This window comes from Watersipora subatra, chromosome 3, assembly GCF_963576615.1.
Source record: "Watersipora subatra chromosome 3, tzWatSuba1.1, whole genome shotgun sequence".
Lineage (NCBI taxonomy): Eukaryota > Metazoa > Bryozoa > Gymnolaemata > Cheilostomatida > Watersiporidae > Watersipora > Watersipora subatra.
In genome coordinates this window covers 51962635-51988227 of record NC_088710.1, presented here as the reverse complement: position 1 = coordinate 51988227, position 25593 = coordinate 51962635, and the positions used below count along the sequence as shown (strand labels likewise).

The 25593-nt window shown below is 36.3% G+C and overlaps 1 protein-coding gene across 1 annotated transcript; it reads right to left on the bottom strand.

Moving 5' to 3' along the window:
* Positions 1-285: 285 nt before the first annotated feature.
* Positions 286-25346, bottom strand: LOC137391634 (piwi-like protein 1). The gene is made up of 14 exons (XM_068078151.1): positions 25327-25346; positions 21631-21755; positions 21271-21493; positions 18745-18959; positions 16466-16671; positions 14220-14420; positions 11501-11609; positions 10962-11318; positions 9251-9432; positions 4792-5068; positions 4429-4603; positions 4044-4197; positions 1758-2034; positions 286-818 (listed from the first exon to the last, which is right to left on the bottom strand). The coding sequence occupies exons 2-14, from the start codon at positions 21730-21732 to the stop codon at positions 702-704; spliced, it is 2595 nt and encodes an 864-aa protein (XP_067934252.1). The 5' UTR covers positions 21733-21755; positions 25327-25346; the 3' UTR covers positions 286-701.
* Positions 25347-25593: the final 247 nt, after the last annotated feature.

The following is a 25593-nucleotide window of genomic DNA, read 5'->3' as shown; positions in this document are numbered from 1 at the left end:
TAACCGGACTAGCGTGTAATAGTTTTTGTACAAGAACAACAGAACCTGCTGTATGGGCCTTACGTTAACATGACAGAAATTGCTTTAAAAAAAAATTCATGTGATACCCTTGAATGCAACATATATATATCCCAAGGTCATTGATTAGAGCACTAGTGCATAGGTAAATGTACCGGTACCACGAGCATATTTACAACAACTACCTGAACGAAGGTATCTAGCCAAAAGTGCCCTAAGCGAAAGCCATTTTATATAATGTGCTGTTTTATCTATGCTATTAGACCCTGCTGTTAATACTCTTTATTGTGGCACCAGACACTATCAAGTGACAAAATACATGAAAAATCGTTGCAAGAAACTTTATGCATAAGGTATGAACTGTTATATATATTAACAAGTGTACAGCTGAATCTCCATCCAATACTGTGGGTAAATGTGTTTAGGTAACATAATGTCTCTAAGGCTATGCTATGCAGGAGGCTAAATTAATGCTTGAGCTAAGAATGTGGTTCTTGGGTATAACGAACACTGAGTACAATGCTGCAACTAACTAAACCTCACAGCTGACGAAGCCGAAATGACTAGATAATGATGACGGGCATCATCTAAACCAAAAATAAGCAATAATACATAATGTTTTTGAACAGAGATCAGTTTCCCAAAATCACCAGTGCAATGACTGGGAAGCGAGGACTGCTCTTCTAAAGATAGAAGAGTTTGTCGGAAAGGGCGGTGTGATGAGTCCTGTGAAGTGACTGGCCGGTAAGGAAAGCCAGCTTATGAGCATACTGACAAGGGGCTGGAACTCTGATGGTGCCCTAAAATAGAGTGGCATTTGTAATACCCATTCTAATCTGAACTTGAGGATGCAATAATGATTAAAGATTATTAATTTGCAATTACGAAATTCCCCTCTTATCCCCTATAACATCAATCAATCTCCTAATAATATGCTCTACACGAGATGTTCAAACACATAGTAGTAAGGTGAACATCACAATTGTGAAAAACTCACTCCAAATATAATATATATAAATAATATATCTTTGTAAAAAATGAATCGGAGAGGTTTATCCACTCAGTTCCTTTACAATTTTATCAACTATGTGACAAAAGTGAGTTTGAAATAATATTCCAAAATGTGCGAGTGAACATCCGGCATCAAGAGGATCAATTTTTGGATTATACCAACTCAATCGCAGCATGAGCTCCTATGCAACCTAAAGTGTATATATATGAAAGTTCGTTGAATATATATAAATCGTTGAAGCAGTCAAGATTTTACCAGGCACTGCATTAAATAATACCTACTAATTAATCATGTTCCTATTGGTCCAAATTTCACAACCTTTTGTGCATCTTCATTTCTACCAAAATGTAGAAACTAAGACACGCAACAATGTAGTTAGGGTTGACTCAATCATATATCAAACAAATTTGGAAAAGGGTGTTGTCTAAATGTTGGTGAAAATCATACAAGAATTCTATCAATTTTAATACCTAAATATTAATAATTTACACATTGAAAATCAAGCCTTATTAACCTTGGTTTACAAACATGTCCAAATGTTGAGGATAACAAGGTGTGAAATGTCAAGACTGAAAACTAGGTTTGCTTGACTTATTTCCTATGTGATATCAGAAACATAACAGCCAACACTTAGCATATTATGCTAATTAAGGGTCCACAGCGAAAATGAGTTGAAAATATGTAAAATACATCAACACCCGACTGACACTTTTCTTCCAATACTTACTGGCCAATTGTAGTAGAGATGGCAAAGTTTGTAGGTCAGCCTTTGGATGTGATCAGGCTTCAAACCTGACTCATCCCATATGACATTGTAGTGCGTGGGTGTCACAGTGCCTTGTCGTACACTCTGCGAGACAATGAAGAAGTCATAAGACTCAGGACGGGTTGCTACTGTGTCAACCACTGTGCCCGGGCCAGGATTGCTCAATTCATTGCCACGGCCCTGGCCGAAGAACCTGGAACTGATGCGCTTCTTCACAACAACGACGGTAACCTTTGGCCTACAAACAGCATGCACACATGAGTCTTGTTAACACAGGACGACAGGTTATTATTATCATCACAAACAGAAGACGCAGATTTCACACTTTGTTAGAGATACATTTGTATTGTCTATCTCCTTTACGAAGAGTACTGAGATAAAGGAAGTTTCATTGATAAGAAAAGTAGGCTACACAGAATTTCTTTGAGCATTATTGAAACAACATGTAGTTTTTTCCATGTTCAAGAACAACATGTCAATAGAAGTTGACATATTGTTGACAGTGATATGTTAAATAATGGTCTAACATAGGTTAAACTCGGTAGCAAGCTAATTGCTGTTGTAAACTTAACCCAACTCGTTGTTACAGACACAGAGACCTTTATTACACCGGGTGAGCCAGATTGGTGTGCTGTGAAACGTTTTTCTGGAATAGTTATGAAGCACCAATGTGCATCTTGCATGCGCCAGTCCATGCAAAAAAGTGGTTCATCTTTTATGTTTAGTTCACAAGGCAGTTAAGAGTTTTTATAGAAACAAATGTTGAGAAATTATTGCTGTTGGGTCTAATGTATGTTTTATTTTTTAAAGTAGATTTTAGAAAGAAAATTGTAGCGGTAAATCTTTTTGGTGAATGTTGTCTGATAAATGAGTATTTTTCCAACTTTTTGCATACTTCAAGTAAACTTTGTTAGGTTACTCTTCATAGTAGTTTAATTAAAACTACATAAACCATTATAAAATGCATTTCAAACTCAAACGCCTTTTTGAATGAAATTGAATTCATGAATCATTCCAGATGTTAACATTTGCTGTCTCCTCAAAAGATTGTTGTTTTACAAAGATGATACACATTTACATGAATGCAATATAACAAGGTTTCCCTAGTGCGTATAATAATTAATCATTTGGGTGGAGTGACCATCTATATGTCCAAATGGATTGGTCTAAAGAATGCTTTGTTCGAGGTATTAAATTTACTAATTTATCTGACACAATCTATCAAGTAATTTTTTTTCATTTTATTCACATAGAATACGAGCAGACAAAATATTTTGTTGCTTACTGATAAGGGTATATTCATGACCAAATATTTAATAGGGTGATGAAAATACTGCACACTTTTTGGATGCATTCAGATGTGATATTTGCCAATGGTGCTCTAGCCTTATGTGAAGCTTATCTTCTATATAAAAATATAATCTATCCTTGCAATCATAGTTTCCCACAACTTTAAGAGTTTGAAAAACAAATATCCACTATCAGCGCCTTAAATAACCCAGACTTCTACTACCGTAAGTTCTCATCCTCAAGCCGCGCGGCTTGTGCTCAAAACCAGATGACTCACGAAAGAAAAAATAATTCTCCAACAAGCCGCGTACGCCCACTGACCGCGGCTAATGACTGAGGTTTTGTCATCCTTGACCCCTTTAGGAGCGAGAGTGTTGAGAAGGGTTTCACTATACCCTCGTACTTTTGAATAAGAAAACAGGCTACATCAGTACATGTGAAAAGAATTTTCTTTTACTTCCAAGTTCGAATTAAAATTCCTAGACCCTTGCATCAAAAACTTCTTGCCATGTCTCGGCTTGATTTTTATTGCGCTGTTAGAGGGCTTCACGTTTATGGAAAGATGCTGGTCAGGAATGAAACGGTTTTAATGACCTACGAGTGTGGTGAGTTATACATTAGCGATGAATTTTTCCGTTAGTCTAAAGTATTCCATAAACAAGACCTTGAAAATAAACGAGTAGGTCGCCAAAATCCCGTACATAAAAATGTATCATGACTGCGATTCTATGGTTATAGCGAGGAACTGAGCAGAGAACGTATTTATCGAGAAGCCGCCCTAAGCCTCACGTAAGTTTTAAAAACTTGGCTTTAGCCGCGGCTTATGACCTTGAACCAGAAGCCGCGCCCAACGACAAGCCGCGCGGCTTGAGTATAAGGATTTACGGTATATATAAATCAGCAGATCGGGACAGGGTTCAATTGTCTAATGAATATTTGTGTTTAAAATGGACTTACTTATAACCAGTACCAATTTCGGGCATTACAGCCAAAATTTGCTTGACTTCATGCTCTACAACTGCAGGGAGCTGTCCATCACCCACACCATCCCGGAATACAATTATCCTATCTGGTAGGCATTGGTTAATAGAATGGTACTTCTTCAAGGCAGCTACAAAAAGGTTTAAAGGTGGAATAGGTGCTACATAAAGTTGCACTGATGTTTCAGCACAACCTCACAAGTGAATGCGAAAGCTATCTACAATTCTCAAATATATTTTGCATGTTGTGGTAAACCTTTCACAAGTTGATACGAATGAAAAAAAGTCTCTTAGTACGTTATCCTCAAGTCAAACATGGACAAGAATCAAGCAAACTGGAGAATAATGTGTGGAGTACTCACCAGTCATTGACACCTTCAAGCTGTCAATAAGTTCTTGATGATTCATTTGCATTGTACTCTGTGAAAAGTACCGGGTGAGAGTAGTGTTTAGGGAGGCAACAAATCCGCCAACTGAACGCCCCTTCTTGGCTGAGTCATGGTAACTGTCAATTCCCACAACCATCAACTTGGAGAGCTGAAATATTTATAAATTAAAGTAACGGTAGAAAAATAACTTGAGCGGTTTACCAGACACTTGGAATAAATTGACTAAGTTGGACAGACTGCTGAAAAACTGCAAACAAAACAGTACAATCTGCAAATTTGAGAAAGAAAAGTATAAAATTGAACTATGTAAATGTGGTAACAACGCAACAAACTCACAGGTATTTCTAAAGCCCAGGCTTCCCCTCCAAGTTTGCAGTTAATCTGTATAGCTATTTTGCTGACAATAGACATAAGACCTTTCGGGTTGCTTAATTTGTTACTGGTAATACACTGGGATGGAATGGGCTGCTCAGTACAACATTGCTTTTTGATTGCATCATAAAGCTCTTTCTTGTTTGATGGAAGAACGATGACGAGTAGTTGCACAGTCTCATCTGTGCATGACCTGACAGCGTCAAGGAAGGCCGATGTGGAACTATTATTGAGTACCACCCTACAAATTTAAATTATGTCAGTAAAAAAAGCAACAGCGAATTCAAATAGATAAGCTGACAAAGTCATAACATATATGGCACAATGCATGAATAATCTTGTATGGGTCCATCTTTTAATAAAAAAACAACAAACTGCGTTAGGTATTGAGCATACTTTGCCGATGAATGACAACCTGTTAACCCATTTGAGATGGGGCCCCAACAACATCGGGTTGTCTGCACATGCCCTGAAAACGACCCCTGACAGTATTGGGTCGAGACACCTTAATAAAACCCTTCTAATTATAAACTTACATTATAGCTACAAATTGTTAGCTTGGGTAAACATGATATAGCAATTATAAAGCGTTATTTGGGCACACAGAGCTCCCTTATGGAAGCTATGTTCCATTCACTTAAAACTTTTCGTAATGGACAAAACTGACTCGCTCTGCTAAGAAAAAAATGTTTTGACGCTAGTATCGCCTGGTTCCGCAGTGGAGAAGATTTTAGGTTAAAAGGCAGTGCAGAAGAAACTGGAAACCCAGAAAGCGGATGAAAGTTAGACTATTTTTGGAAGTGTCAGTGCAGAAGAATGCTATTTTTTCAAATGTTTTTATTTTGGTTTTTGCAAGTATTATGAAAATTGTTTGCACGTGTCACTTGCTTTTGTATATTTATTTTTACTATTTGATTATTTAATTTGCAGCATATTGTTTGATAACCCCAGAACTATTATATAAAATGGGCTTGTGATGAATAGATGCTCATAACTCAGCTTCTATTGTACATAAAATGTCCGAAATACAAATTCTGCTGCTAAATAGTGTCGGTTTTAAACCACTTTTGGAGCCGTGTGTTATAATAATATAGTTATAACTCAATTTATGATTTCTTTAAACAGTACACTTGAAGTTCAACATAAAATGTAAGCAAATATTGGCCTTGACATAAGAAGCAATTTGAGACATACTACATCCATAAATTTTCAGAACAGCAGTTTTCTGAAGAAACAGACCAGTGAAACATGAAAATAGAAAGATTATGAAGAAAAAATTAATGTCAAACATGGTTAAGTTACAAAAATTCAGCTGTATAGTGCTATCCCTGACTACTGCCAACTTTTGTGGTTGGCCTATTCATTCATACCTAAAGAGTTAAAGATGTAGTTGCGTCAAAAAAGTCAATTAGGACCCATAAAAGGCTAAAACATCAGCTACAATTTGATGCCATTTTTGTCTTTGTAGACCAACCCTGTCCAGAGATATATGCGTTTGAATGAGGCCCTCTTTTAAAAAGCTCACGTTCCAGCGGGTGCCTATTTCGTGACGTCACAAGCAAGGTATCTGAAACGAAACCACGAGCGATAAATATGAGGTCGCTTCGTTAGCCAATCATGAGCGCGAAATCTTTATATAGGCCGTAATAAATGTTATCACTCGTGAAACGCGTTGTCTGTGATCTCGAAGATTCTCATCATTAGAGAATTCTCAACGTTACTGATTCAACGCGTTTCAACAATTACTAAGTTATACATAGTTTTGTATAGCGACTGCGACTCAGAGTTATTTGAGCAACTTTTAGTAAAAGATTGGAGTAGACAGCCTAAGGCTGTTGACAGGCGTCAGCAGCGTTTTGCTGCAGAGGAAGACAGAATGGAGGTAAATTAACTTAGAGTCTTCTATACTTGAGTAAATATAATATTTTTAGTCATAAATACATTTACTAATTAATAAAATGATAATTCTTTGCTATCTCCAATCATCGTTTCATAGCTTATCTGACGTTTTACCTAGCTTTAATATTTTTTCGAATTTTCTTTGGTAAATTAGAGTCATGATTACCAATTATTTTCACTCGTAGGAAGTGGGTAAAATCGATTGATCATTGCAAATCTTTAATTTCCAGAACCAAAGCTTCGAATCGTTGGCTTGGCTTGCTTGTGCCTTTATTAAATGTTTATTCGTTTTTAAAATTACACTCGCAATCTATTTAACTCCCAATTTGGAAGCTGTCAATAGATACGCTTTATAATGACATATCTATGAATGACATTTATTGCATTTTTTTACTGATTACAGAATGTTTATGTCGTCCCACCAGCCGAACAAGCTTTGTCAGTGTGGAAACTGCCATAAAGTGGAAAGAGAGACTTGAATGCGTGCTGCATAAGCCATGTTTTGTTTGAGTTTGTTGCAGTAGATGAATTTGTCTTATTGTATCAGCTAATACTATCTGAGTGGCCACGACTTGATATTTTTAATAAAAGTTTTATGCCGAGATGAAAATATTTTTGCTTGTAAAAATTATATAATAAAATAATATTGTTGAAGATAATGCAAAACATGATTTGCAGAATATTGTAGTGAATTGGATATGGTATATGGATGTCCGCAGAACTGGAGAAGGTGAGTTCAAATCCAGTTTGCAGCAGACTTCTCATCCTTAAAACTCTATCCCTGTCTATATTCTTTTCAAAGACGTGGCTTGCTTATTTCACTTCGGTAGTATTCGGTAAGAATACTAATAAGAAACTAGTACGTAGACGGTGTAGGCAATGATATACAGCCCTGCCCCAAAGATAGGCGACAGGCATAATGTGGGCGGGGCTTATAAGAGACTGTATATCGTTAGTATAATGGGTAGCTGCTGATACAAAGACCGCGTTCAACATAGTGACTTGACAGAATTACCGTAGACCGGCAGAATTGGTAGTCGGTACCCAAATGTTGTGTGTATATGTGTATGTTGTGTCTACACACTTTCTCCAAATGTGTACACAACATTTGGAGAAAGTGAGTAGAACAAATTTTCAATTTTCGTTATTTGAGGCCTTTGAAACATTCATAATAATGCTTCTGTAGCAGGATTTAAAATTTTATTCTAGCCAACATGAGCAAATACAAAATAAGATATATGCCAATAGAGCCGCGTAAAGCCGTGGTCACACGGGCACCGAACCGAACTAAATGACGCAAAACGACGTCGTTTTCAGCTCTAAAAAGTTCGGCTGAGGACATTTCTGGCCGAAACAAACTATTTCGGTACTGCTCGAAATTTTGTGCCGAACCCTTGCTCTTATTGGCTGGTTAAAATTCTAGAATTCTAGCGAGCACGCGTCACATTTCTTCTTACGTGCGTGTGAGTAAAGTTAAAAAAGAAATGGGACGATACTTTTATTTCGTTAAATAAACAACATGAAGCAATTTACGACAAGGTTCACCCGGACTTGTGATTGTGTTGCATAAATGTAAGATGTTGCACTTAAGTTTTGCATAAATGTAAGGGAATGGTTGTGATTTTCTTTCGTGTAGAATATAAGTAATGTGTCATATTCATCCTGATGAACTATCGTTGACTGATTTATTTATGTAAAACCACAGTACTATGAGAAAGACTGTTTTTGTTTGTTATGTACTCAGCATAGAAAAACATTCATATGTTAATAAAAAAAAGTATAATTATGTTGATGGGAAGGGTTAGCAAAATATTTGTATCGAGTGATTTATTTTGAGCAGCCGAACGATCTTCTGATAAATCTGCTGTGTAATTATAATTTATAATTGTTCCTCAAAGTTTTTTTTTGTTTACAATAGAAATATTTAACTCAAATACATAACAACTACTAATGAAACCGTGTCCTGTCTCTATACGTATGTTATCTAGGAAGCGAAGTTACTTCGGTGGCCGTGTGCCACGAACCGAACCAGCCTCCGAACCGAACCTACGTCGGTTCGGTGTCCGTGTGACCACGCCTTTAGACTAGACTTTTATCGCAAATAGCCGATGTGAATACGAGAGATTGAGACAGGTTGCCAAACGCGTGACATCATTTTGGGCAAGTCTGGGCACGTTTTTGTGGCCTGAGCGTTTTTACGGCGATCAGATTTTTTCGGTTTTAATCTTCAAATATCTTGGCAATGCGATCGCATAACACAACAAACAACATATCAACTGATAGAGAAAAAAAAATGCTTTCTTTTAAGATCAACTTAAATTTGACGCAACTACATCTTTAACTATCGACAGATTAGCATAATAAAGTACAGTTGCAAGACTGGACGACTTAGTAATATTTGTAAAGGCTGTATATACTCATGAAGCATGCACAAGCAGATTTTTGTCAACAGAATGAAATAGAGCTCACTCAGCTAAAAGACAGTATAATGTAACCACAAAATAAAAAGATTTGGATAACTTACACCCTCGGAGGATTCATTTGAATTCCCATCGGTGGGGCGATTTTGTGAAGATTGTTGATAAAGCCTCTGGCGATTTCTTGATGTTGTTCAATAGATATAAGGGTCCATGTTCTTAAATCAACAACTCTATACATCCTACCTCTCAGATCTTTGCCCCAATCAGCATTAGGCCCAGCAGATACCTACAAATTCAACCCGCAATAACATTTGGTTGTTTTTACAAACTCTGAATACAAACTACAATCAAATTACGGCCACCTCTACGAGGTGGCCATGATTTGAATTTGTTGCAGATAGGTTGGTTCAGTGTCACTCAAAAAACTTCTTTTGGTTTTACAATCATAGATCCCAAAAAGACTATGGTGAGTGATAGCAATTGCAAAAAAGGAGCCGCGTAACGCTATTCTTGGAATTAAAACTAACACACAAAAATGAGCAGACATCTTCAGATAAATTCTTTAAAGGTTGACTTGCAACAAAATTCACATTACAGTTAGTTGATATCAACAGATTCACCATGTCTTACTCTGCTTTGTTGAAGGTGCAAAATATGTGGAAATGTGATTACAAGCTCTTAAAAACGAACAGTTAATCGCAGCCATCACAAAAATGCCGTATATTGGAATCCATTCCCAAAACGGCTCGTATGGGACGTAGTTGAACAAGATGGCTTCTGTTTACATTTTCATGCAATCTCATTCGTCGAAATATTTTCACAAATATGCTTCACACATTCAATAAAACCATGTCTATTGTCTTTACGCGTCCATTTCATCATAATTGTAAAGCTGCCATTTGAGCACTGATATCTCAAAACCTACTGTAAAGTTCCATTTAATTGTTAACCTTAGCTCTAAGGAGTACATATCATCCTCTGATGAACATGAGGAGCCTATTAGTCAACTGCAACAGTCGAAAAATGCTGCAGAAACACGTTGGGCCACATGATCAGATTACGACTAGATGATTAGACCAGGCTGAAACAAAACTGTAAAGTAGCGAGCATCTATATTTGATACGGGCTTTTGGCAGAGCCCAAAGTTATTGTCATAAACTAGTTTTATATCGAGCCTTTTATTGGCCTTTAATTTCACGTTATAACATCACGTGTCAAAACAATAACCAAACTGTTGGAGTGCGTCAGGCAAATAAAGATATTCCAATCTACGCCGGTGTTTTTGTGATGGCTGCGATTAACTGTTTGTTGTTGAGCTTTTAGGAGCTTGTAATCACATTTCCACATATTTTGCTTCTACAACACAACAGAGTAAGACACCGGTGAACCTTTGAGACACCAAGTAACTGTAATGTGAATTTTGTTGCAAGTGAACCTTTAAAAGATCCCCAAACCAGTCTAAAAGTTTTTACAAGGAAAAAAGAGAAAGTGATGAAGTACGACCTATACAACAGTAAAAACTCATAATTGCAGCATTGAAAACAGCTTAGCTGAAGGAAAAGAGATTTCCAACTGACCATCAACAACAAATGTGCTGGAAGTGAATATGCCCTTGGTACTATGAGCATCGAAAAGTTGATCTTACTTTCTTCACAGTAGAGTGTTCAAGTGTAGAGCTCCACTACATGTGATTGCAAGTCTTAAGGAGTACTTTAACAACCTTTATAAATATTACATGTTGTAACACGTGGAAGCACTTATATGGAGTATGGCAGTATCAAAAAGAAACAGCACAGAAATACGAAAATAACTAACCGTCTTTTCTCCTAAACGGATTGACTCTGGTGGAAGTAATCGTCCTTGGACATTGACCAAATTGTCTGCGTATTGGACTCCCCAGCTTTCTAACCGAGATTTCGCCTTTGGATTGCTCCGTATCTGATTTCTGAAATTGTTCATAGTTTCAGCTCGTTTTGTGGGATTCACTCGGGTTTGAACACCTAAATCTTGCATGAGCCGGAAGTTTGTCTTCATATCGTCAGTTAGACCTGTCATGGTGCAAAGCTCTGGTAACAAGAAAAGCAGCTCTGGCGCTCCTTCACGTTGATCCTTCTTTTTTGGGCGACTGACAAGCATGGGTTGCTGTAGGTCTTTGATTTGTACATTGTAAACCTAAAGTAACAGAGCCACGACTCGCCAAAAGTTATATGAATACAAACAGATTTATTAAACAGAATTCAGTACCTTTTAATGAAATACCAATTTTATTGATAGTGTCACAAGGTCAGTACTAGGCGGATTACACACCTTTAAAATTGCGCGTAAATTATCGTTACGACGGATAACTACTGTACCTCTTTGTAGTAGTCCACGTAGGTGATCTTTTTATCTTTTCTCTGAAACTCCATGGTAGGTCGGATCTCCCAGTTGATATCATCCACACGATAAGTTTTATCATTGTACCTTAAAAACAATTAACCAGCTAGATAATGTGACTAACCACTGGGGGGTCCTCCCATGTTTTGTGACAATTCTGATGACAGGTATATTTAAAAAGTGACAGACGAGACGACCATTTGTCAATGTAGGTGACGATGATTGTGTAAGTAGTATTACTAAAGATACGGCTACGATCAGGTATACCTGACCGTAGGCAATTATACCTGACCTACGGCTACACGTAACAAACTTTTCGTTGGTTCGGGGTTCCGGCCGAAATCACGAAAAACGCAGAATTAACCGGTCGAAATTCACAGAATTATTTGAGCTGTGCATGCCCACCGAGTTCGTCGACGAAACGATTTAACAAATTATTAGCGAGCACGAATCTAACAGCTTTAGCAATTAGGATAGTCCAAGACATGTATCGCGATACACAATAAAAGTACGAAAGCAATTCAACATAGAACACACGATGTAACTGATTAAGTTGCGCTATTATTGGTTAGCGAGCACGACTCTAGCAAATTTTAAGATATATGTAGTCCGAGAACATAATACGACACTCAAGAAAAATATTAAGAAAATTAACCATAGTAAATACGATGCAACCGGCTTGATTGCGCTAATGATGGCAACATTTTTTACCACAAAACTTTTGCTGCTAAAAGAAAATATAATTAAAAAATAAACAATTTGTAGCTATAGCGTCCAAACAATAAATACATACAATAACGCAATCTAAGCAGTTGCATCATGTGTACTAAGTTGAATTGCACTTATAATTTTATTGTGTGTAATTATACGTCTCTTGGACTATACTAATTGCAAAAGCTGCTGGGATCGTGCTCGCTAGCACGATTCTAGCAGCTCAAAATAATTCTGTGTTTCAATCATTTCGTGATTTCGGTTAGAACCCACGAAAAATTTATTACGTGTAGCCGTACCTTTTCTAACTTAAACCATAACTGTCACGAACAACTTTTATCGTATTTACTAGGTAAATCAGACACGCTGATTCCGATTTTGTGCTCAAAATAAAGATTAGTCCACTAACCTTCAAAGTCATTTAGGCTTTTTTAAAGCGTTTCAATATCCGTTTCGAAAACAACACAATCGGCATTACAAGCTCCGCCCATAAATATGAGACGAAACCTAGCTTTTTCAGAAACGGAAGTTAGGAATGTTTAGTCCGATTTAGAATAATAGAGATGGGTGTCTTAAAACCCATTATTATCTAAATCCAGCCTGTAAAATAATCGCAATCTTTTATGAAAGGCATATAAACTATTTAAAATGGCTCGCAGCTTGTTACATGACGTTTAAATGGGCTGGACGCCGAGAAAAATTAGCTCAAAAAGCGCGGTTTTATCACAAGCTAGCGTTGTTATCGAACTTTTTAAATATGCAATGCTAAATAGCTTATCTACCTTTCAGAAAAGACTGATATTATTTTTAAGGCTGAATTTAGATATTAATGGATTTTAAAACACCCATCTCTTTTATTCTAAATCGGTCTAAACATACCTACGTAACTTCTGTTCCTAAAAAGCTAGGTTACGTCACGTATTTATGGGCGAAGCTTGTTATGCCAATCGTGTTGTTTTCGAGACCGATATTAAAACGCTATTAAAAAATCCTTCATTACTCTGAAAGTTAGTGGCCTAATCTTTACTTTGATAACAAAATCGGAATCAGCGTGTTTGATTTACCTAGTAAATACGATAAAAGTTGTTCGTGGCAGTTATGGTTTAATATTTGTCCATAAATCAACACGTTCAACCGAAACTTCACTAGTTTTGGTTTGAAGCATCTGGTCCTGCATTTATAGACTGCCAAAAAATTAAAGTAAACAGCAATGTAATGCCACGACATTGACAGCAAATCCGTTTCCAAGTCTGTGACTGACAGTGATTATTAAAGACAATCTCGGTCTATTTTCAGTACAAGAAATGTAGCCCTAAAACGGCTGTCACTCTTCGCGGAGTAATCAGCAACGCTCCCAAACATCATTAATAAGTTTGTGAAGGTCGCTGGTTGAGCCATGCTTTTGGTTAGCAGAAGTTCAAACTGAGCAAGTTTCAGGTTTCTAACGCAACCCAGTGCCACCAGAATGGATATTTGTATTAAAATAAACAATGTGAAGAAAGAGGTTGTTTTGGTTACCAACATGAAAAAGGTGACAGTGATTTTAAAAGTGACGACAGTGATTTTAAAAGTGACGACAGTGATTTTAAAAGTGACGACAGTGATTTTAAAAGTGACGACAGTGATTTTAAAAGTGACTATTCTGACGACAAATTTGTGTGGTAGGACCCCCACCACTCTAATTAAGCTCTATTGGATTCAAACGCATAAACTTGTACAATATAATTGTTGGTAATAAACAACAATATTTACGGAGCTATTATGTTTGATAAAAATTTATAGTTATTTCAATAAAGGATTCACCTATGTTACTGACTACAAGACAACCAGCATCAACTAATCCTTCAAACAAGTGATATGTACATAAAATATATGGCTATAAGTGATAGAAATATAAATAAAAGATATGATTATAATAAAAGGTAATTTAATTATTGGCAGCAAACATCCGCTGCACAGTTTGAAGATCTCACATAAAATACAGACCTAGTCAATACGACTTGACCAGCTAAAGCTTTTGCGCAGATGGCATGAAAATTTGCGTTCCGTCCAGAGTTGTTGTAGAGGGCATACATGGTATCCAAGACAGAGTCCGTACGCAGAACTTTATGAGACAAGTCTACATTTAACATGACTCCCTCGTCGTGTTGAAGAATACTTGTATTAAAGCCTGACCAAACCTCCAATCTAAAAAGAAATTATCTGTTACAGAAATGTAGAGTATTAAAATGAACCATGAAATTAAAATCCTACTGTTGATGCAGTTACATATACATATATTTTTGCTGTCAAAATCTTATGAGATTTTGCAACACCTTGACTATTCATCACCAGTAAACCCATCCCGCAGTTAATCTTCACACAAGGCGAATAGTACAATACACGAAAACAGACAGTCACAATCGATGTAGTAGCTACACCCATCATAAACTCATCGTCACCTAAGTGAGAACAGATGTGAACTTAATGCGAATCCAGAGTGGACTTTAACAGGAATTCAAATCGAAACATGACCATTCGTCCTTTTTCACCATAGTTTGACTAATCTCAAAGTCAACTAATGCGATGCCTTGAAATACGGATCGGCCTTTTTTGCGAATATTTTGAAATATGACATAAAATATTCGGAAATGTATGCCATCGCATACAATGGAAAATTCAAGATTTGATCAATAATTGTAGAAACGAATGTAGAAACGAACTTCCCACCCGCTCTGTTTGGGTGTTGACACCGCACCATAGACCCACAATGTGTTTTCACTCATTTTTCGTCATAATTTGTATATACATGTATAAAATTTATGTTATTAGTTACTATGGGTACAAAGCTAAAGACAAAGCTAGTGAAAAAAATATATATAAAGCAATCATAATGGAAACAAAACACGAAATTATCGCTCAGTGAAAGCGTGACACTCGTATCATTGACGTGGCAAACGAGTATGACAGTAATCTTACAATTTATCTATCATTAATGAGCAAAAGAGATTAAGAAGCAAACCTATGAACTGATATTTTGCAAAAGATCCACAAATCAAAGTCTATCATTAGAATTTATTACGAGCGTTAGTAATAAAAGCATTTAGTATTACACATGAATACAAGCTATAAGGCTCATCGTAAAAACATGCAAATGGTTCACCCAACAATTGGAGTAAGGTAATATAAAAATGTTTATATTTTTTTCATGGAATTAATAATACGATGGCTTTAACCCTTTCGATGCAGTAGACACATAAATGCGTTTTCTATGGTCGAGTGTAGTAGACGCATAATTGCGACTTTCCCAGCAATTGTGTGGTACATGTAAGTTCATTTTATCATTCGTTGACAACATAACCCACAGTCTAGGATTTTCAAGATATTGACAACGTTGTCCGATGACATCTTTGTAAAATTAGCCTAAAATAACGAAACAATTTTAAACTTTTGTTTGAGAACTACTACCCTAAAAACGAACAATTTTTGTGTGAGTTCATTAAGTACCTCGCGCGAGTCAGAAAACAGGTAATTACTAAGTTGACGACGTTATAGCCAATTCAGATTTAAATTTTTATGATTATACAGATAGCAGCAGTGACTCTGATAGTGGTGAAAGTAACAGTTTTGTAAAAGTAAGGAACATTGTGGAGGATCGTCTTAGCTTCGCAGCGATTGCTTTACATAGCGTTATCATCGAACAAGGTATAGACACATTGAATTTTTTGCATAGCAGTGTTAGTTAAAATGTTGACAAAATAAAATATGTTACAAAAATGATCTAAATAGAGTTTTAAATTGGAAAAATACTGTATACATATCATGAAGAAATATCGACAATTTTGGTAAAATGGCTGGCACTAGGCCAATATCTAAAGTTGTACATGGATGGCACTGAAAGGCTTAATAAAACCATACATCCTTCATATTTAAAAAAATCTAAAGTACAATTAATCTAACGACTTGATACCCGAGAACTATGTCTCACAGAAAGCACAACACACACCACCTGTTCCATACATAAAACTGTCTTCCAATTCACCAAGGAAGTGTAAGCGATGTGAATAGGTTGGGGTGTCACTGAGAAAAATACCTGCTGGGCTTACTGAATAGTGTCTATGTTGCATCAAGCTACCAGCTGCTTACACCAACTCGTCAATTGATAACATTGCTATTGTGCTATGGCCTATTAGCCACCAAAATCTATTCTTGTGTTACAGAATACACTTTGGACATAAATAAAACAAATAAACCTGTGAGCATCCAGTCGCCTTGCTCCATTTGGTGAAAAGTAGGACTTTTGGATTTCCTTCATGCCCAAATCAGACAGAATATGTCTCATCATGACATTAAAAATCTGAAGACAAGTTGGGCTGCTAGGACTCAGCTCAGCGGCTCTTTTCACTGTTATCCGAATTTTTGCTTCGTCATATTTCCTCACGCTGAATAGCTCGGTCACCTAAATGTATATAAATGTAAATTCATATACAGTCAAACATGGATAACTCGCCCACGGATAGCTCGAACACATGGTTAATTCGAACAGTTTCTTTGGTCCACTCCCACGTAATGATTAATTGCTATAGATAACTCGAACTCAACACTGTTAATTTGAACTGTTTTTTGCCCAACAGCTACCGAAACGGTTGTTATCGCTTTAGAAAATCACTTTATTCCAAGCCATAGAGGTAAACCTCAACTTTTCGTAATTCATAAGCGTCATTATTACCACCATCGGCAAAATATTTTTGTCAACGACTTTTCTAAAGGTTTGGTAAACTTTGATTTATACCAAACACCCGCTTAGCCATCGCCCTTCGGAAGCGAGATAAAGTGAGGTAATCTTGGAATAAACTTCAAGAAAAATCGACAAAATTGATCGTGGGTAAAACGCTCAAAAGAAAAAGATGTCTTTTCTTTTGAGCATTTCAACAACGATCAAGTTTTGCCAATGTCAATCTGAAAAACGTCCTGGCAATAACCTCACCTCAAACAACGAACCAATCTCAAGTGATAGAAAAATCTCTATACTTTTTGATAAAAACGTTTTAAACTTTACATTAGAAGCATTTAATTTGAAACAAGCCATTTGTGCTTTCGATTTATATTATAGTTTGTATATGTACATGTATCTACTAATAAATAAGTAAATACATGGACTTGTGACAGTGCTCTGATAACTTGGGCGCTCTGATAATTCGAACACTTTCGCTCGGTCCCGTGAAGTTCGAGTTATCCATGTTTGACTGTACCTAAATTAAGTAAATGTAAGTATAAACCTAAATTACCAAAATGTATGGGTATCCTTCACAATTGTGAAACAGTTTAGCAATTATTGGGATATACGATGAAGGAAATAACCTAGTTAGGTAGGCTTTAGCTATGGGCAAATATATGCCCCTAAAGCAATACTAAAGACATAACCTTCTTTACTAGTTAATACTTGTACTCTATGAGAGCTGGCTGCTCGCTGTATAACCAGCCAAGTAAAAATGTTTCATTTGAATTTTTGTTATTGGTTTTCCTCGAGTCAAAAAATTGGTGTAACGGTCAAGTTAAATTTAAAGGTTGACTTCAACAAAATTCACATTACCGTTATTTGGTATCAAAAGATTCACCATGTCTTACTCTGCTGTGTTGTAGGTGCAAAATATGTGGAAAGGTAATTACAAGCTCTTAAAAGCTCAAAAATGTTTTTTTTTCCCAAAACCAAAATCAATTTTTTGCTCATGCAAATTGTCTGCGAATTGCATTGCACATCAGAATGTAGGGGGACCCGTTCTTCCGTATTACATTAGACATTCCATAATAACAGAAACCTTTCCAGTGGACATAACAGAAACCTGCTATTATTTTAATCTCACTTAACATAGAGACTATGTGAAACTTTTGCTTTGTATTACGTAAGAAATTCTATATAACGTAAAGTGACAAGTTACCGTATTTTTTCCAATTCAATTTGAATATGATTGATTAATAACATTGATTAAAATTAACGCTGTTTTAAACAACATCATGAATAGTTTTTGAATGATATATGGAGATTTTTTTGTTCGAATTGGGCAAGTTGAAAATTACGTTAATGATTATTTAAAGAAGCAACTTTTCAAGGACGCAATGGATGATTTTGAATCTAAAAAGTATTTGTCGCTTGCAAATTAGAAAATGAACTTAACTCAATGTTCCTAAACATTTTAGTGTGTTACAAGCGACCTTGAAACCTACAGAAATTTGTAAAACACAAAGCATTACCAGCGATGTAATCTTAAGAGACGATAGAAAAATAACTGGCGATCCAAAGAATCGACAAACAAACGATGCAGACATTAAATATTCAATCAGCGGAATAAACATAAACTTTTCGTTAGCTGATTGAAAGAGTTTTACACAAGTGTACAACTACACCAACTAATCGATACCAAATTATTATTTAAGACTGCGATAAACAAGCATTTTATTGGCGACTTCAGGTAGTGCACCATTCACAAACTGGATCTGCGTCTTAAACAAATCTGCAGACTAGAACACTTACTTCGTCAGGAAGCTTTGTAGGACTAAACACAGTCATCCCATCAAACAAATAGCTAGTGAAGAGTTTGTCACCATGAGCGCCGAATAGTCCTTGTCTCAACTTTTTACTATCCATTGGTGGATTAAAGTCCACGTGATATTGGTACATGTGCCATCCAGGCGCAGCAACCAACTTGAAGTAATTGGCAAGAAGTGCTACAGGAGTTCCAGTAGCACCTGCAAAATATACCATCGGCTAATAAAATGGGGCCTATATACCAGCATTTTAAAGAAGCAATTTGGAGTTTTTCAATATTGCTACTCTTTCAATTTTGAACTCTGTGTTACTCTATAGAAATGGTTGCAGTTAACCTATCATGATGCTTTTTTTGTTGGGAAATATAATTGACCAGAGAGAACCAAACACTGAAGTTTACTACACTGCGAAGCTCATACAAAACCACTAACATAATCTCAACTTATGGTTTCATTAATTTATCGTGTGTATTGTCATCATCGTTAAAAAAGTGGCATAATTATTGACAGGCATTGTTTGGCAGCTTAATTTTAGGTAATTAACAATTAGCTATTTATACAATTTGTAGAATTTATACAATTGTAGAATTATTTGGATATTACAGAGTTAGTCAAGATACGCAGCTTCTATACAGCAATAGTATATCAATGAACTGATGCATCAGAATGTTCTGAGAAGAATTGAATAGCTATTAACCATTGCACCTTCTTTGTATGAATTCAGGTCTTCCTAGAACCCTACTTTTCGAACTATTAGCCGCTACTTTCTTCTGACGATTTGAGCCATGCGGCTTATATAAGGGTGCGGCTATTCTGTGGCTTTTTCTTTCACCGCTAGGGCACATTAACCGGGATCTCCGGTTAGTGCGTCTCTAGCGGTGAAAGAAAATACGAAACAATTCCTAACGGTACTGTTCCGTTAGACACTAGGTTAAAAGGCGTCGTTTTAAACAGCAAAGTTGATGCGGCGTTAAAAAGCACCGTCCTGTGCTCTGCGGCCTAAACAAAGGTGCGGCCTATGTATTGTTTATTATCGTTTTTGGAAAATAAAGCAGATGCGGCTTATATAGGGGTGCGGTTTATAGTCCGAAAAGTACGGTATATGAGCAAATTATAAATGACCTGAGACAAAACACCAGCTTAGCAGCTGAAGAACTTTTATGTAGAATAGCCGAGTATAAACATGGCTCAAGTGAATAACATGGTATGTCCGAGTAAAAAGTTTAAAACTATTTTGGGACATATAAATCAACTTAAGTTTAAGTAACCAAGTCTTAAAAACTGATAACTTCACGTAAAAATAAGACTGTTTAGTGTGAAAATACTTAATGCGAAATCGACTATAAAAGTAAGTGTGGAACATAGCTAAGCATTATTTGAAAACTATCAAACAAAACTATGCAAAGGAGAACTACAAACATATGTACTGATGTACAACCTTTGAAAACTTTCAACTTCATATGATGGAAACTACTTTGTGTTATGAAACAAATACTTGTTCAATTCCTACTCGAATGTCAAAAAATTTGTATGTAAGTGTAATCTTAAGTAGAGGTTTGACTGCAGCAGATAATCAGCTAATATACATGCAGTTTTATTCCCTGCTACACGTTTAAGCATATTACAACAGCAGTTTGCCAGTTTTAACTTAAACCATAACTGCCACGAACAACTTTTATCGTGTTTACTAAAATAAAGATTAGTCCACACGTTTCAATATCCGTTTCGAAAACAACACAATCGGCATTACAAGCTCCGCCCATAAATATGTGACGAAACCAAGCTTTTTCAGAAACGGAAGTTAGGAATGTTTAGTCCGATTTAGAATAATAGAGATGGGTGTCTTAAAACCCATTATTATCTAAATCCAGCCTGTAAAATAATCGCGATCTTTTATGAAAAGCATATAAACTATTTAAAATGGCTCGCAGCTTGTTACATGACGTTTAAATGGGCTGGACGCCGAGAAAAATGAGCTAAAAAAGCGCGGTTTATCATAGCTAGCGTTGTTATCGCGCTTTTTAAATATGCAATGCTAAATAGCTTATCTACCTTTTAGAAAAGGCTGATATCATTTTTAAGGCTGAATTTAGATATTAATGGATTTTAAAACACGCATCTCTATTATTCTAAATCGGTCTAAACATCCCTACGTAACTTCTGTTCCTAAAAAGCTAGGTTACGTCATGTATGTATGGGCGGAGCTTGTTATGCCGATCGTGTTGTTTTCGAGACCGATATTAAAACGCTATAAAAAGTCCTTCATTACTCTGAAAGTTAGTGGCCTAATCTTTATTTTGATTACAAAATCGGAATCAGCGTGTCTGATTCACCTAGTAAATACGATAAAAGTTGTTCGTGACAGTTAAGGTTTAATGAGAAATACATTCACATTCAGCCACAATAGAAAGTTTTATATTTACCTGAAGTAAAGATTAAAGCATTTGACAAAAATAGAAAATAAGTAACAACGGAAATAGACAACTTTTAACAAGTGGAGAGCACCTGTTACCTCTTTTATCTGTAAGATGAGCAGGTCTAGTATTTGGCTCATGATAACGTATCTCTCTTCTACCTCTTCTCTGATTGCTCGGGTCTCCGGTGCCTAAAGCCATAGCTGCCATACCAGTTTCGACTGCAGCAACGCCTGGATTAATAGTTCTAGCACCACCTCTTTGCGCCGCACGCCCGGCACCAGTGCCACCTCCATTACCATCTCCACCGCCAGCATGAGCCTAAATATTACATAATTGCTAATTTAAGCAACTGCAAGTAGTAAAAAAATGTTATTACAACGCGACATCAAATTTATTATAAGAGGAATACTCAAGTAAGTATTTTGTTCCAAACTAAGCACGGTTAGTAGTCTCACCTGTGGATTTACTGGACCAGGCTTTCTCGATGGGTCAGCAGGCGGCTGAGCTGCGGCACCTCTTCCACGAGCTACTCCTCTCCCGCGCGCACGACCCGACATTGTTAACAATTAGATACCTAAAACTGATAATTCCATAATTTAGAATAACGATACATGATAGTCTTAAATGTTAGTTGTGTACAAAATAAATGGGCTGTATGATGTGTTCACTCAATATGCATATCAACATTCACATTAATTTGTGTATAATGGCAAATTTTAAATTTCCTTCAACCCTTCCACTGCCAACCATGTACAAATATGGCTATCGGCCTAGTGCCAGCCATTTTACCGAAAATTGCAGATATCAATTTCAAACTCTATTCAGAACATTTTGTTACATATTTTATTTTGCCAACATCGCTATTCAAAAAATTCAATGTATTTATACTTTGTGCGATGATAAAGCTATGTGAAACTACGATCGCTGCGAAGCTAAAACGATCCTCCACAATATTCCTTACTCTTACAAAACCTACTTTCACCACTATCAGAGTCAGTGCTGCGACTTAAATTATCTGTATAATCACAAAAATCTGAATTGGCTATAATGTCATGTAACTAATTATCTGTTTTTTGCCTGGCACAGTACTTGACAAAACTTACACAAAAAATGTATGTTTTCAGGTTGGATATTTTCAAACAAAAATTTAAAACTGCTTCATTGTTTTAGGCTAATTTTATAGAGAAATCTTCCGACAACACTGTCCATTTCATAAAAGTCCTAAAGACCGTGGGTTATGTTGTCAACGAATAATAAAATTAAGTTATTACGCAATTGCTGGGAAAGTCCCAAAAATGTGTCTACGGCACTCGACCCTAGAAAACGCATACATGCGTCTTTGGCAGCGAAAGGGTTAATGATATTACAATTACGAAGCCTTTTGTTCGTCTACTAATTCGTTCGCAACATGTACCGTTTCTCTGTGAACGGAAAAAGTTTAGAATGATATAGCATGTACAGCTTAAAGGTTTACTTGCAACAAAATTCACATTACAGTTATTTGGTATCAAAAGATTCACCATGTTTTACCCTGCTGTGTTGTAGGTGCAAATTATGTAGAAATGTGATTACAAGCTCTTTAAAGCTCAATAACTAACAGTTAATCGTCGCCATCACAAAACCGCCGTGGATTGCAATCAATTTATTTCTCCGACGTACTTAAACGATTTGGTTATTGTTTTGACATATGATGTTTTCACATGAACAAAAAGGTCAATAAAAGGCTCAATATAAAACTTCTCGTAGCACTAGTTTATGACAAACACTTGGAGTTTTACCGAAGAGCCCTTACCAAATATAGATGCTCGCTACTTTATAGTTATGTTTCGGCTTGGCCCAATCGTAATCTGACCACGTGACCTATACTTACTGCTAAACAACGCGAATAATTTCTACAGCATTCCTCGAATACCACAGGTGATCAACAGGCTTGTCATGTTTATTAGAGGATGCTATGCACTCCTTCGAGATAAGGTTAAAAAATTGATACAAATTTTTAGTGGGTTTTGAGATATCAGTGCTCGGAATGACAGCATTAAGGTCCGGCCACACGTAACGAATTATTCGTTCAATCTGACCGAATCCACGAATTTCACAGAATTCACAGATTTATTCTGCCGAATATCATAGATTCGTCTGAGCTGTGCATGCACACCGAATTCGTTAACGAAACTCTTTTAATTGGCTAACCAATTTTTTTTAGCGAGCACGGTTCTAGTAGCTTTGACAAGTGGTATAGTCCAAGACACGTATGACGACCCACAATAAAAGTATGACCGCGATATGACTTGATACATACGATGCAACGGCCTATATGCGCTATTGTTGGTTCTCTCTCGTTGGTTCACCATGACAGGAACTTCTCATCGTGTATCCAAAATTTTCTTTTATATGTTTTAGAAGCTATGAATTATTTCTTTTTCAATAATAATAATTTCTTTTTATACTGCAAAAGCTCCGTCGCAAAAACAGTCGCTATCTCTAGCGCATATAGGCAGTTGCATCGTATGTGTCAAGTCATATCGCGGTCATACTTTTATTGTGTGTCGTCATACGTGTCTTGGACTATACCACTTGTCAAAGCTACTAGAATCGTGCTCGCTAAAAAAATTGGTTAGCCAATTAAACGCGTTTCGTTAACGAATTCGGTGCGCATGCACAGCTCAGACGAATCTATGATATTCGGCAGAATAAATCTGTGAATTCTGTGAAATTCGTGGATTCGGTCAGATTGAACGAATAATTCGTTACGTGTGGCCGGACCTTTACAGTGATGTTGAAAAAGACGTGTAAGGACAATAGACATGGTTTTATTGAATACGAGAAGTATACTTGTGAAAACATTTCGACGAATGAGGTTGCATGAAAGCGTAAACAGAAGCCATCTTGTTCAGTTATGTCCTATTTGAGCCGTTTTAGAAAGAGATCTTAATATACGACGTTTTTCTGATGGCTGCGATTAACTGTTCGTTTTTGAGTTTTTAAGAGCTTGTAATCACATTTCCACATATTGTGCGCCTACAACACGGCAGAGTAAAACGTAGTGAATCTTTTGATACCAAATAACTAATGTGAAATTTGTTAAAAGTCAACCTTTAGGAGAAAATGTTGACCCTTTTCATAATCACATTTCAGGTTCACATCCTGGGTCGTTTAGAGCTGGCGAACTTCATTTTGCGAAAAAATTGTGGTGATAATGAATTTAATTGTTTCAACAAAATCCATAATTAATAAAAACCATGAAGTACAAAAATGATTGAGATATAACTAGCCATTTTCATGAGCAAATGATAGCACAAAAATCATTAAAATTTGCATTAACATAAGGCTTTTAAAATGTGAAAAAAATGTTTACTGGTCCAAGAGTTGGTAGCAAATTGCTAACGTTCAAATTATTGCATATTTATCTCAATGGGTGAATGGGAAATCAGTTATCTAGTGGCTCAAGACAGTTTTTGAAGTATTGTATTTTTACAGCCATTGAACATTTATGAAATGAATTATCGATCAGGTTAATTGTAATTATTGCTAATGAACAAGATGTTTTTGTTTCATGAACAAAGTATGTGAAACACCAATGTAAACGCGTCACTAGCCTTCTGCAAGGGAATGTAGGTATATTACAAATGTAGACTGTCACAGAGCGGCAATGTGTGCAGCTCGAAAGCTCACATGGAAATAACAGGCGAAAACCAGATCAACTTTGATATATATGAATAAAAACTTTGTAATATTCAGTTTGATTTTTTATCCAGTCGACGCAGATTCAAAACATAGCCGCCATATTGATAAGCACGTGGGATACCAAAATTTGAAGCTGCATCACCTATGCAAATTTAATACATGCCTGTAATAACGCCTCTTCGATGTTATTGATCAAAACGTAATAAAGTACACAAATAGAGACAAATAATTGCAAGCACGCTTATTAAAGTTATTACACGATCTATAGCAAAGCTATTACAGCACTATTACATTGGCAGCTTTTTACTAGTAAATGAGAAACTAACAACGTAATCAGCAATTTATGAGCGAGTTTATTTTTACGCATATTAAAACAACTAACTTGTGTTTTGCGTTTAAAATATCGAACAAAATAAGCTGTACTCAAAATATTTGTAGCAAACGATTACTAAATTTAATACCGCTACCTTCACGGACGTTCACGAAATATATTTGTATCTAATTTACATATCATAGCTTGAGCTACAGTATTTACGACTTTACTACTCTTTGAAGTGTTCAGTAAAGTCTGATAGCCAAAAACGCATCGCTCAAGCCTTTATCGAACCAAGTCTATGCAATTTTACGCCCCGCCTATAGAGCCATCCAATAGAAAGCTCGACGGCAATGACTGTCAGGTTCTCCGAAGCACTACCTCCAAACAACGCTCATCACTCCCATCATAGTTTACTAGT

Excerpts from the sequence above, each read along its gene's own strand:
- LOC137391634 (XM_068078151.1), bottom strand. The coding sequence starts at position 21,732 with ATGTCGGGTCGTGCGCGCGGGAGAGGAGTAGCTCGTGGAAGAGGTGCC. Across the intron at positions 2,035-4,043 it reads GAAATTGGTACTGGTTATAA|GCCAAAGGTTACCGTCGTTG; the intron begins GTAAGTCCATTT and ends TGCTGTTTGTAG. Across the intron at positions 819-1,757 it reads ATCTCTACTACAATTGGCCA|GGCACCATCAGAGTTCCAGC; the intron begins GTAAGTATTGGA and ends ACTCTATTTTAG.